Source organism: Stylophora pistillata, chromosome 5, assembly GCF_964205215.1.
Source record: "Stylophora pistillata chromosome 5, jaStyPist1.2, whole genome shotgun sequence".
Lineage (NCBI taxonomy): Eukaryota > Metazoa > Cnidaria > Anthozoa > Scleractinia > Pocilloporidae > Stylophora > Stylophora pistillata.
Window position 1 is genome coordinate 5,728,967 of NC_142523.1, and position 14,153 is coordinate 5,743,119.

Below are 14,153 nucleotides of genomic sequence, written 5' to 3' on the forward strand. Positions count from 1 at the left end.
CTGAAGGAATCTCTACTGCGATTGTGATTTGAAAAAAAGCACAAACTGGAAGGTTTTAAAGATTGCTCACACGAGATGTAATGTTACACTTAAATTCTAGGCTGTTTGGTCAATAATTGATTATTACGAATTCGTGTATTGTCTTCTTTTTGCTATGATAAATTTGCCAATTCTAGAGAATTGTAAATTAAAAGATCTTTTTTTCCCTCCGAAACATAGGAAAGTTTTCAGTCTATGGAATATACTGTTAAGGTAAGGAATTGTCCGCACTCCTAGCAATTGTTATATGTCTTCTATCCTACTTTCCCTTGTATTATTGAAAAAAAAAGGAGGGGGGAGTTTGCGTCGAACTACAGCAAACTGCTGCATCTTCTTGTTAAAGAACATCGCCAAAGAAGAAAATTAAGGAAGGTTTTGGTTGAAAATTCGGAGAAACGCCTAGTTCATTTCCCTGATTCTGCCAAAATTCACTTCAATCTGTATGAAAGCATGATTAAAAACGCCTTTTTTTTTATGACAAGGTCATCAAAATCGTAGAACAGATTTATTCGGGTCATTTAAAAGTAATCATTTTTATGTAAACGATCACTTCGAGTCGGATAAAACAGGTATGTAACAAACAGGTATGTAAGAAACAGGTATGTAAGAAACAGGTATGTAACAAACAGGTATGTAACAAACAGGTATGTAACAAACAGGTATGTAATACGGTTTGCTGATGTTTTAAGCTACCTATTTCGTTATCATCGTTAAGTCCGCTCTCTACTTTCTTTATTTATCGTTAGCAATGCACAATGTCTAAACGTTAATTTTCTTTGGATTGAAGTGTTTGTTCAGGAGGAATTTAAATTAGAAAGTGTAAGCTGGTTCAGGCTTATCGCGAGTTTTACATTCTTTATCGGAGACATCTCCAGCAGGTATGATCCTCATATGAAGCGTCTTTGATGCTTTGATTAAATTTACAATAATTTGGGTTATGTCAACCAGATTTCTTTTTCCACAGCGCTGGTTATTAACTCGAATAATCTTATCGCCTGTTTTCAATCCTTGCTTATCAGCAAGCGAATGTTTTGTCACTTGAGCTACGGTTATGGAAGGGCGATGACACGTTCCACCTTGAATCTTAAAACCAAATCCATGATTCAAGGATCTCCTTTCAAGAACGATAATTTTTCTTTCTTGGTCAGAGTCAACAGCATCGGTCAAGGCAGCTTTTTGAGCTTCAATACCCAAACTAGTAGATTCTTTTGAGCAAACAGGCCCTATGGAGATTATTTTCTCTTCTTTAGATCTCCGTGGCTTTTCCTTTACTGGCCTGGTCTTCTTGGCGGGGCTTCCTTGAAAATTTGGCATAGTGTTTTCTCCTTCCTTGATTACTACCTTCCTCTTTTTTCCAAAGTCTTCTCCTTCTCGTTTGACTTCGGCTTCAAGTAGCTCATTGAATTGTCGGGTAAACTTATTCCTCAGATTTTCTGGAAGACATCGCCTGACTTCTACAAGAATATCAACTTTTGAACGTGAATTGACAATCTTTAGAAGATCCGAACACAATCCCTCCACCGATCGTGTCTTGGAGAAAGTTTTAATCGCAGTTTTAAGTCGATCATAATCCTCCCTCTTCAGCAGTTCCTTAGCTCGCTGCCACAATACTCCAAAACTATGAGCACAGTTCTGAGTAGCCATTGGGTTCTCTTCTTCGACAAAATCGTTTTAAACGGTTGAGAGTGCCCCACAAAGTCAACCAGAAAAATTCAAACTCCCCGCTGTTTCGCACCCAGACCCCCGAAAACTTACGCCCGTCACGCCACTAAATTTCCCCTGAGTTTGGTAACCGGTGTTGGGGTAGTCACGCGATGTTACGAAAACTCTCGAGCCTTTCATTAGTCATCAGCACAGATTGGCGATTGGAGGGGGTGGGGGAGGGAAGAATTGAAGATGAAAACTGAAGTTGTGGGAGGTAAATTACCAACAAAGATTGGGTACTCAAGATTTGTTTCACAGGGGGAAGGGGGGGGGGAGGGTAAGGGGAACAAGGCCTGCTAAGTTTTTTAAAAGGGGATGGATGAGATAAAAAAAAATATCCTGCCTCTTAATAAAAAAAAGTTTGAAAATATAAGAGATGATCACCTCTAACAGTGTTTATTTAAAAAAAAATGAACATTACTCTGAAATAATAAACACACTCACATGGAAACATTCTTATCAAAATCAAACAATTTTTCTCAGTAACTTACTTATAGCACAATTAATTTTACAATATACAATGCTATATCGTCTGATGAGAGTCATCAGAACATATTTCATTAATTCTACAGGTCTAACCCAACTTTAAATATAGCTTTTAAGAACTTAGTTAACTATGGCATTTTAACATTTCCTCTAACATCTGTGAAGCATTATTTGCTAATGCATATCACCTGATCATCAAAACACTTTTGTATGAATTTAAAATCAACTGTAAATAACGTAACAAAATATCTAAATCTACATTTATTGACCTATAAAACTAAAACAAAACAAATGTGATTTGAACAAAATGTTTATGATTTCTGGAAATATATTTTACACATCTTTTGTATCTATAAAAAAAATTAGTTATAAAAACAAAAGGAGTTTTTCAGACTTTTCAAAGCTGAAATAAAACTGATCATTATTCAAGAAAAAAAATTCAGGCATTATCCATAAAGAAGCCCAATATGAACAGAATTATAGAGAAAACCTGACAAGGAATCCTCTCCACAGAACATAAGAAATTGGCTTTCTGTATTTCTAGGATTGAGTCTCTTTAATGAATGTTACCCCTGCTTAAAATAATTAATCACCATATAACAGATACTGAATGATAAATTTAGAAATATATATATCTTATTAACCAAGCGCGAGGGCCGTACTGGGAGAATATCACCCCGAGGTCTTGACAGTATGGACCGAGCGCAGCGAGTTCCATACAAAAAAGACTGAAGGCTGATATTCTTCCAGTGCGGTCCCGAGCAAGCTTGATTAATAGGAGATTTATTATACGACTGAAGTTCAAAGGGACACAACTGCGGAATCATTTGGGACCATTCGGGACAGTGCCCAGTCCAATACTGAGAGAATATTGACCGGCAATAAAGCATTTTGATTGGTTGATTTTAGTTATTGGCCCTCTGACTGCCCGAGTCGTGTAATAATATACCTTACACAGCTTTACATGCTGAGAGCTGCACAAACTGAGAAGCATCTGAAGTTGACCAGCTAAGTATTTATTCAATACCTTAAGAGCTCAGGCTTCTAGAAGGTAAAATTTAAATTATATTCTATGGGCTTGTAAGCTAGATCTGTAATGTTCTAGTCGTCACTTTGCAACAATTATTTATCGCAAGTTCTCATCCCAATGGCCCACAGAAAACTATTCCACAACACTTTGCTGTCTTTCTTTTCATTGGAAACATTGGAGGCTCATCTCCTGTCACTGGCAGGTTAAACACTAAATCAAATAAAAAAAAAATTGATATTAAGTAATTCTTTTGGCCCACCCAACTAAAGCTTATCCTGGTTTCCTTAGCATAAAGAGACATGGAGTGTTATTAATTCCCCCTTAGAGGGCTGCCAGTACATTGCAAGTATAGAAAATCTCTTTCATTTTGTGAATTTCAATTTCACTTTCCCCTTCCCCTCCCCACTCCATGTTGTTTTAGTTTTCACGCATGGTGCACATGATTTATTGTAAATTAGCCAATCACATCAGGGGGCTTTGGCCATGACAATGGAAACTGTTGTGGACATTTTCTCTGAGTTGTTTTTCTACACAGAGTTTAGTTTGGTTATTGTTTTTTAGTTTTCATTCATGTTTATTTTATTCCCTCAGTTTGGAATTGTTACAAAATGTAAGGAGTTTTATTCATACTGAATATTGTTATAATTTAAATTACTTATTTTCTACAGAGTTTGGATTCTCATTACTCATTTCACTGTTGGATTTTTTTCAGCAAGATACCCATTTAAACTCCTGAGTGGAGAGAGGCATCACGACAGCAAAAAGCTTTGATGCAGCCAGGTCTTTAACATAAACATCTCAACCCAGAGTCCAGTGTACTGACTACTATAAGCCACTGCCTCTCTCACTTATAGACTAGGCAAGCAGGTTCTTGATGGTACTAAACATAACAAGTAGCCAAGCCTGAAAAAGGTTCAGACTTCACCCCAAAAAAACAGGTCTCATGTTACATACTTACCAGTCTCTTTCAGTCCTTTTCCAAAGTTGTTCACCACAAGCTTTAGAGCGACCAATACAAGCACTCGGACGACAAAAGCCAATGAAGCTGAAAACAAATGAGAAATGTTAAAGACAACTTGTAAACCTGAGGATTGCATTAGGGTTAACCCTAACCCTCCCTCCCCCCTCCACCGCTTCTCTCTTTGGCAACCAAATAACAAGGGTAAAGGTAAAGTAAAGTGGAGCTTTAATTCAATCCATATGGCAGCCATCTAAGGCTGAATTGCATGAATTTACAAATTCCATTACTACAAAGCTTATAATTATATGAAATAGTACTAAAACCTACAAAATTAAGCTTAGAATACTAATTTATAAAAATTTGTAAAAATTCATACTATGAAAACTGCTGACGCCTGCACATAGATGGCAAAAATGTGCTAGAAAAACGCTTGGTACGCATGACAGGATTGGCAAAGTGGCATTGTCTTCTAAAGTTATGACAATAGTTCTTGGGAGGGAGAAAATGGTGCAACTTATGATCTGGATTAGATACAATAGGTAGGGCCCATACAAACAACTAAGACAAGTCAATCTAAAGTTACCAGATGAAATAGAAGCTCTACCTCCCTAAAGCTTACACAAGTTCCAGAAGCATGAGACCACTAAGAGAAATCTCACTCCCCCTTGTCAGAGTGCCACTTCAAAGCAGATAAATGTCCCCAGTGTTTTTTAAGGTTTCTTTCACACTTTGTCACAACACATTTGTACTATAATTACAGACTGAGGTCTCAATAACTTTCAAAATAGAAGGCAGAGACTGCAAAGTAAGCAGCTAGTAGAGATTGGACTTTTCACTCTACATGGCATTAATTTCATAGAAAGAAGGCATTAAATTTGCTAGACATCGCTAGAGAGAGAGAGCTGTTAGATAGACACGCCCACAGTGGCTATGAAGGTCAGCACAATGACCTGACCAGGGTAGGTCCAAGGTAGAACATCCTATGAGTGACCAAATGAGAATTTTTTCATGCAATAACTATCAATACAAAATCAAGATGAAGGAAAGTGATAAGAAAAATGGAAAATATCAATAAAGGGATTATAAATTGAACAAGTATTAAATTATCCGAACAAACATCTTAAGAATTGTATGGCAGACAGCAAGGAGAATTACTAAGGAGACCTTGGGGGTGAAAGCAGTATAGAATAGGAGCCTATAGCCTTTCCCATGTCCTATCTCTGATAAAAAACAAAACTATTTAACTTTCAGCCAACATTTGCATTAAAAAAGTGGGAATATACAAACCTGCCCCCAAGAAAGAGTAATCAAGAACACCTCGACCACCCGCAAGGTCTTCGGCCAAATTATCTGCCACCTACACACAAACAAACCATTTAAATTTGCAAGATGTACCAATAGATAATGACAATCAAATTATTAATATGTTTAATAGATTGATTTGGCAAACATAATTACTGTACCTCTTCAAATAAGAGCCTGGGTGCTTATTTAAAATTTTGACCAAAAGGAAGGGCCCCTAAAGAGGCCCCTCTCCTAAGGAGAAGGGACCTTTATCACAGGGGGGGTGCTTATCATTGTTCTTTATTACACAACTCGGGAAGTCAGAGGGCCAATAACTAAAATCAACCAATCAAAATGCTCTATTGCCGGTCAATATTCTCTCAGTATTGTCCCTTATGGTCCCGAATGATACTGCACTTGTGTCCCTTTGAACTTCAGTCGTGTAATAAATCTCTTATTAGCCAAGCTTGCTTGGAACTGTACTGGAAGAATATCGGACCTCGGGCCGATATTCTCTCAGTACGGCCCTCGCACTTGGTTAATAAGATATATGTACTGATTCTGCTGTAGTTGATGATTGAAAATTTATAAATAAAGTGGCAATAGAAACAGGTTTTCCCTGTATCCCCGGCATTTAAGAAATTGAGAAAGGGAGGGGGAGGACTTGTGCAAGAGGGCTGCATGTTTGGCATGACAGCCTAGGTGGTGGACACTAACCTTGGGGGGGGGGGAGGGGGGGCAGCCTTACTTGAGCATGGGCACTTATTCAAGGAAATATAATAGATCCTTCTTACCACCCAAATACAGATCATGAGATGATTACTTCCTAATTAATAGCTCAAACATTTTCATTATTACTACATACCCCTGTTGCAGCTAGCTGGGTATGACAATCAATGTGCAACATCAATTTCTCAAAGGAATTGTCACTTACCGGTAATCTGAAGTGAGTGGCAATGAGGATGTAAACACAGAAGCAAAGCATATAATACCTCCATTTTCCAAACAAAAACAAACCTCATATATTCTGTAGATTAAGTAAGCAGGCTCCACAAAGCTTAGAGGAACAAAAAGATACACTAGTACCATCCACTCTCTTCTCATCTTTAAAAATATAATAATAATAAATAATAACTTGTATTTAATATATAGTGCTCATATCTTGAACTCATGGCGCTTTACAACACTGTACGGGGGACTTTTACCAGACTGCTAAGCAGTTTACAATCAAATAAAGGTGAATATTACAGATGCCCCCTCCCCCCAATTCCCAGTAACCAGGCCAGACCACATCACATTAATCTCGTGAAGTGGGTTGTTTAACGTCTCCTGCCTAACCAAATTAACTAATTGCTAGATGCAGGAGATGGGACTTACATTTATAAATTCATCCCTATCCAAGAAGACTAGAATATCTAACCATTTCTTGATCAATGTTATAGAAAGGTAGCATATCCTTCTCGATTATTTTAAGACCATGAGTGTTGGTCCGGCCGGGGCTCGAACCCTCGACCTCCTGCACAAAAGTCCAGCACTTAACCAATTGAGCTAACCAAAAATAGTTAGTAATTATAGTTGAATCAAGTCAGTTTGCAAGTCTGTTGATTTGTTTGCTGGACTTTATCAAACCTCACACTTACTTTCCTTCATCATCAGTTTCCTTGATATTGTATTAATATTATATGGAGAATTTCCATCTTGGTCACTCATGGGTGTTCAAGGGTTAATTAAGCAATAAACTATTAACATAAATTGCTCATTATCATCATCACTAATTGTAAATAACAAATGTTGTTATATCTTTGTCCAGGGCTTGACACTAATGGTAGCCAACTAGCCAAAGACTGGTAGAAATACAGTTTTGGCTAGTGGTTCTCAATTTCCACTAGTAAACAAACTGAAATTGTTGTAACATCTAAGTTGTCACAAGCCACTTGGCTAGTAAGTTGGAAAGTTAGTGTCGAGCCCTGTTTATCACCGTTAAAACAAACTACCAATGTATAAGGAAGCATGTGTTTGTTTCTTAGCCGTAATACCAGTGATACTCACTGCAAACCAACCCAAGATGCTCCAAGCTAACTGGAGTGGAATACCAACACCGACAGTAACTTTATCCTGAAGTCTAAGAACTTGTACTTTGGTGATAACAAACACAACCAAGCTAACCTGTAGCAATGATGGATTGTAAAACACTGTCAGTATTCTTCAGTCAAGAAAGAATGACAGTTTATAATGAATGTTAGAGATTGTGATTGTTTTGAGGATTTCAAGTGGTGAGTTTCTCTTCTGAAATCATTAAGAAAAACAATTAATTTTAAATGAGAACCCACATCAAAACAGACTCACCCCAAGTTGAAGGTCAAATTTCAGAAGACTAGAATACATTCCTGCATATCTGTACATCCCTAAAATATGTTTCAAAATACAGATCAGCAATTCAGGATTGGAGCTCCAAAATAATGAGATACTCTAACCACACCAATGGGGCCTCATGAGACCCAGTGCAGTCACCTTAAAAGGGAAGTGTTACTCTACAAATTTTTTTATTTTTTTAATGCGAGTATTTAAGTTCAGGGTCTAAAACTGCCTTCAACTGGTTACCAATGGGACCAAGAATTGACTGTTAGTGGTCAGACTTTTAAATACTGTTCACCAGCAGGACACTAGCTCAAATCTTTGTTGATGTTGTTCTTGTAAATCAGTGCTAAAGAAACAAAATATCCACCAGTTTTTCAATAGAAACACCCTGAAGACTTCATTTTTCTGTATCATTATGATAGACTATTGTACAACAACTGGATCAAATTATTTTGAGATAAATATCTAGTTTAAATTGTGATCAGAAATGATATCAAATAATTAAAACATACTGTGCAATGACTCCGAGGCCCCCACCACCTTGAAGGCTAAAAACCCAAAATCCCGAGCAACCTTGACGCCAAAATAAATGTTTGGAATGCCAAGGGCTATAATTGCTCCAAATCTGGCCTACGAGATATTGGAAAGGTAGGAGAAATCAATTGATAAGAGATGACAAAGGACAGACAAATGCATGAACAAATGAAAAATAAAGAAATGAACAAGGCTTGTAAGTTACAGCTCTATGCAATTCATCAAGGCTGGTAGCTATTGGAGCAGCAAGGGAAGCACAGTTGCCCCTAATGAAATTTTTGACCCTTTGTACCCCAACATCAGCATGCATATTCTCCATACTGTTCTCTGCATATTTCCCAATGTACTGTCAGGAGAATTTGTGTATTAATCAAGATTAATACACAGGTCAGTGGTTCGAATCCCGTACAGGCCTGAAATTTTTTTCAGGTCTGATTTCCACTATTGCTTAAATAGTGCTTTACTGCGAAGGATCGTTCTTATATACGTCTCATAACCGCAGTTCACTCATATGTTTCATATGTTTGTTGTTGTTCGATTTATCATCTACGGGTTTATATCGAATTAATTTGATGGCCTGCTCCCAGTTGGCTTGTTAGCTCAATTGGTAGAGCGCTGCACTAGTATCGCAGAGGTCAGTGGTTCGAATCCCGTACAGGCCTGAAATTTTTTTCAGGTCTGATTTCCACTATTGCTTAAATAGTGCTTTACTGCGAAGGATCGTTCTTATATACGTCTCATAACCGCAGTTCACTCATATGTTTCATATGTTTGTTGTTGTTCGATTTATCATCTACGGGTTTATATCGAATTAATTTGATGGCCTGCTCCCAGTTGGCTTGTTAGCTCAATTGGTAGAGCGCTGCACTAGTATCGCAGAGGTCAGTGGTTCGAATCCCGTACAGGCCTGAAATTTTTTTCAGGTCTGATTTCCACTATTGCTTTTAATAGTGCTTTACTGCGAAGGATCGTTCTTATATACGTCTCATAACCGCAGTTCACTCATATGTTTCATATGTTTGTTGTTGTTCGATTTATCATCTACGGGTTTATATCGAATTAATTTGATGGCCTGCTCCCAGTTGGCTTGTTAGCTCAATTGGTAGAGCGCTGCACTAGTATCGCAGAGGTCAGTGGTTCGAATCCCGTACAGGCCTGAAATTTTTTTCAGGTCTGATTTCCACTATTGCTTAAATAGTGCTTTACTGCGAAGGATCGTTCTTATATACGACTTATTTCATTGTCCCTCCCCCACTCAGGACTGCCTTGACTTGATAGCTACTACATTGGTCATTTACACATATTGGAAATATGGTTACACCAAGGATCACATATCCATCAACAATGTAATTTTAACTAGGGATAAACAATTGTGGGAGAAAGTCACAGATGTAAACGTGCATTGTTTGGTGGATCTCCTTCCGAGCAAACGTGCACGTCCTTTATGCCAGCGTGGTCATGATTATAAGTTGCCATGTGTTCGCACAGAGCATTTTAAGCGCTGTTTTATAAATAGGTCTCTTTTTAATTTTATTTAGTTTAATGCTTGTAAAGATCCATTGTAAACTTGCACGTATGTTTGCAAGTGTTTAGTTTGATCTATAATAATAAAGATTTCATCATCATCATCATCATTACAGAATTTTGTCAAACTCACCCATTTCAATTTCGTCGGCTTCTTCTTGTTGACAATGAGATCAACACAGACATAGCTCAGGAGAACAATAATACCCACAATGTAAGCATACAGTTCAAATTCTCTCTCCCTCAATATTCCATGGACAGCATAAAAGAAACAGAACACTGCAGGAAAAGAAAAAAAATTACACAATGTCAACTACAGTACACTCTCCTAGATGATGTCAGGTAACTTGATGTAGCAGTGTAGGTGATGAAAAAAATACCTTATGAAAAAAATACCTTAAGTATCAGCTGGCGAAAAAAGGGCTATCTTGAAATAAAATGGAAAGTAGCATTTTATAAGGTGGAACTCTTGTACACACAGACATGGATTTGAAGTGTCTACTTGGAAGAATAATCTTTATTTGTGAACTGCACTTTCAGTTACACATATACATGTACTTAATTGGAAATAACCAAAACATAACAACCAATCTAAGACCAAATTAAAAGATAACAAACAGTAATGGACTCAAGAAAAACCAGATTTAATTTAAGGCCAGAGAGGTATCAGCTAATTTTCTACTTTCCATTGGTTTAGTTTATAATTAATGAACTGTTGCCTTACACTTTCATTCTTAACCCTTTAAGTCTCAGGGGTGATTAATAATATTGATCTCCATAATATTAATAATGACTAATAATATCCATCCACTATCCAGCAAACAGGTAATGAGAATACTCAAACTTATCAGGTAGAAGTTGACCTCTCCATGCAAAACTAAATTCTTGTAAGTAATTTGCAGTGAAATATGTAGCAACAAGAGGGAAGAATTAACAATCAAATCTTGGGAATTAAAAAGATTAGACAATAGTGAGGGCTGGTTCATACTTATGTTAATGAAGAGGATGATAGCAAAGGTGTAATCAGGTGTGTTTTTCTCAAGATCCACTAATCTCTCAATGGTGAGTCCAATTGCAACAAGCACATTTATGACTGAAATGGTAAGAAATTTCCACTCAACCACCTCCAGACCTGCAAAGGTTTTCACCTGTAAAAGAGAGGGATCTTCATTACTTCCCTGTGATACTCCAGCAAGGGCCACTGCACAATTTTAGCTAAAATAGGCTATCATGAGATCAAGCTCTCAGTTTGGAGGTTTGCTACAGGGAGACTTTTGTTAATTTGACATAGTTAAAAGCACTTGAAATGTCTGCTAAGCGGTAATACAAGTTTTGGTTTACAAAATGGCTTTCTTTTTTTCAGGTTCAATCAGCTTTACATATCATTAGGTGTTTGTCATACACAGCTTTGTTTTCCAAAATATTAGAAGACAAAATTGGAACTTCAGCTGATGTCTGCTTTCTACTGGTTTCACGATACTTAATATAATTTTTTTAATTAGTATGTGTATTGTGAAAAACCTTGATATGCTGGTTTTGAAAGCCAAGCCCAAAGATAATTGTATATGCCCTACCACCCCACCCCCCTCTACCAATCTCCCTCCACCCTACTCCCACCCCTCCCCACCCTACTCCCATCCCACCCCCACCCTACTCCCCACCCTACTCCCACCCCACCCCACCCCACTCCCACCCACCTCCCTCCAACAATCTCCCACTCCACCCCCACCTCCACCGACACTCAACATTGTAAAGACAGCAAAAAATAAAGACATTCCTTTGGTCAAGGAGATAAAAGCAACCTTTTACTGAGAAAAAAAATGGGGGAACTACTACATAACAAAGAGCATGTTTAATTTGCACAAACATTTGCTTAGAAAGGCATGAAATCACAGTTAAACGCATGCATGGCGTGATAGCCTTGGGATTAAATTCGTCGAGTTGACGCTAAATTAATATGTGATATCACTCAAGCAATCAACCTGAACTCCCTGTAAGATTTGGTCATCCTTCGATCTAACAGTGCTTGTTGAGTTGTTTGATCATTGAACTATATTTTAGTGCAGTTTTAAAGCACTAATTTCAAGATTTTAAAAAACATTTTGAGAATAAAGGTCATGACAGACCAGTATGGACTCCCTATCTGGCTTTTGTGGTCCTGTTGCATTATCAAATTTCTGACGACCAAGTCAGCATGCCATCAAAGGGTCTTAAATTAACCCTTTCCTTCGTGTTTTTTTACTGTTGATGCTTTGAAAGATTTGTAGTGAACTCTGTTGTGGAGTTGCACTTTTGCCTGTTCCCTTTTTTTCTGACATTCATGATGACTGTTACGTATGATGCACAATCCTCGCAGTAGATAGCGCTATTTATGTAATGCGAAAATCAGACCTGAAAAAAATCAGGCCTGTATGGGATTCGAACCACTGACCTCTGCAATACTAGTGCAGCGCTCTACCAATTGAGCTAACAAGCCAACTGGGAGCAGGCCGTTAAGTTGATTCGTAATAAACCCGTGAAAGTGATAAATCAGATGCAATGAATATATGAAGTTCATATATTTTGAACTGCGGTATTAGATACATATGATGCACGATCCTCACAGTAGATAGCACTATTTATGCAATAGCGAAAATCAGACCTGAAAAAAATCAGGCCTGTATGGGATGCGAACCACTGACCTCTGCGATACTAGTGCAGCGCTCTACCAATTGAGCTAACAAGCCAACTGGGAGCAGGCCATTAAGTTGATTCGTAATAAACCCATGAAAGTGATAAATCAGATGCAATGAAATATATGAAGTTCATATATTTAGAGCCATGACCTTACTGTGTTACAAATTGTTTTATGATCTGGATACAGTAATCTGTGCAAGTTGTGTTATGACATTTTCCAACAAGCTCTCAAGGGCAATAAAATGCTGAACCCGTGGCATCCAGTTTGAAATGAAGGGGATTTGGTTCTTTGTTTTGTCTGTGAAAGGCGTAATGAAGATGCATTTCTCTTACAAACAGATCTCACAAGAGTTGGCCTGATTTTTCATTTGTTTGTCATGGGTGTTTGGATGGATGGGATCATTGATGAGTGTGTTGGAGAAAACACATCAATGACAAGACTAAGAAATGGCTTTCACGAACTCCCAATTCCCCTTTATATTCAATCAGACCCATAGTTAGTTTTCCTTTTTCAACTTGTAAAGTGCATTAGATCATACATCTCATAATTTGCACTATATGAATAATAAAAAATTATTATTAAATTATTAATTATTAGCCCTTGCTGAAAAAAATTTTCATGTAACCTATCATCCCTTACAAAAAGGGAAAATCCCTTACGACATGCTTGTGAAAGCAAAAATACAATTGGAAGGTGATAATGCCACGCGACCACAAAAGCCATGTAGGAAGTCCTTGCCAGTCTGTCTTTAACTTTTATTCTCTAATTGGCTAATAAACGATGAAGCCGCACCATCTCTCAATCATGCGCACAACTGTGAGTCCTCCCCTTTATTGTCACAAGAATTCATTCTTGGATCGCTAAAACAATGAGAGGTCAAGCTAAAAGGATCAATGAAAACTAATCTCAACAGCAGCTGGCTGCTTCAAATTTTTGAACAAAGCAAATACTGTGAGTCATTTCGTGCTAGTCTTTTGGAAGCGAGATTTTGTCTGCGTTACTCTATAAAACTGAAAGCCTGGAACTGAAATTGAATTACATGTAAGCGAAATTAGCTAAGCTAAGCTTATAAACTTGCGCTTGCTGAGAAACATGTTAATAAATGCAATGTGTATAAATTGGAATTTTCAAGGAAAATTGGAGAGCAAGCTCTTTAAATTGATTGCAAATATCATAATTCACCCTCCAAAGGAAATGGAATATTTATAAGTAATTATGGAGCGAAAACATTATACGAAATAGAAATATCATGTCCAGCTGTTTTATGGAGTTGTCACTAGGCTAAATATCTCTCACGTATTAAGAGAAACTCACCTTCCCAATGGCAATGACGGTCGTCTTCTGACGAAGACTGTCTTCTGAATAGTCTAGAGTGTCATCTTGTTCCTCTTCTTCTTCGACAATGATGTCCCGAGTACGCGCGGCCATGATTTCCCAGTTACTGAGCAAGTTACCATTGCGTGACTGTGACTGTCACGTGAGGCGAATACTCAAAGTAGGAATGGTGGCCGCGCACAAAGAGGAAGGTCTGGATAGAGTTAACTGACAACTGACAT

General features: G+C 37.7%; 1 protein-coding gene across 1 annotated transcript; it reads right to left on the reverse strand.

Annotated features, from left to right (window-relative positions):
- Positions 1–2,123: 2,123 nt before the first annotated feature.
- On the reverse strand, positions 2,124–14,067 carry LOC111346329 (uncharacterized). Its single transcript, XM_088760206.1, has 10 exons — positions 13,912–14,067; positions 10,909–11,068; positions 10,054–10,199; positions 8,375–8,492; positions 7,851–7,909; positions 7,554–7,670; positions 6,522–6,608; positions 5,508–5,577; positions 4,218–4,304; positions 2,124–3,469 (listed from the first exon to the last, which is right to left on the reverse strand). The coding sequence occupies exons 1-10, from the start codon at positions 14,023–14,025 to the stop codon at positions 3,369–3,371; spliced, it is 1,059 nt and encodes a 352-aa protein (XP_088616332.1). The 5' UTR covers positions 14,026–14,067; the 3' UTR covers positions 2,124–3,368.
- Between the last annotated feature and the right edge of the window lie 86 nt (positions 14,068–14,153).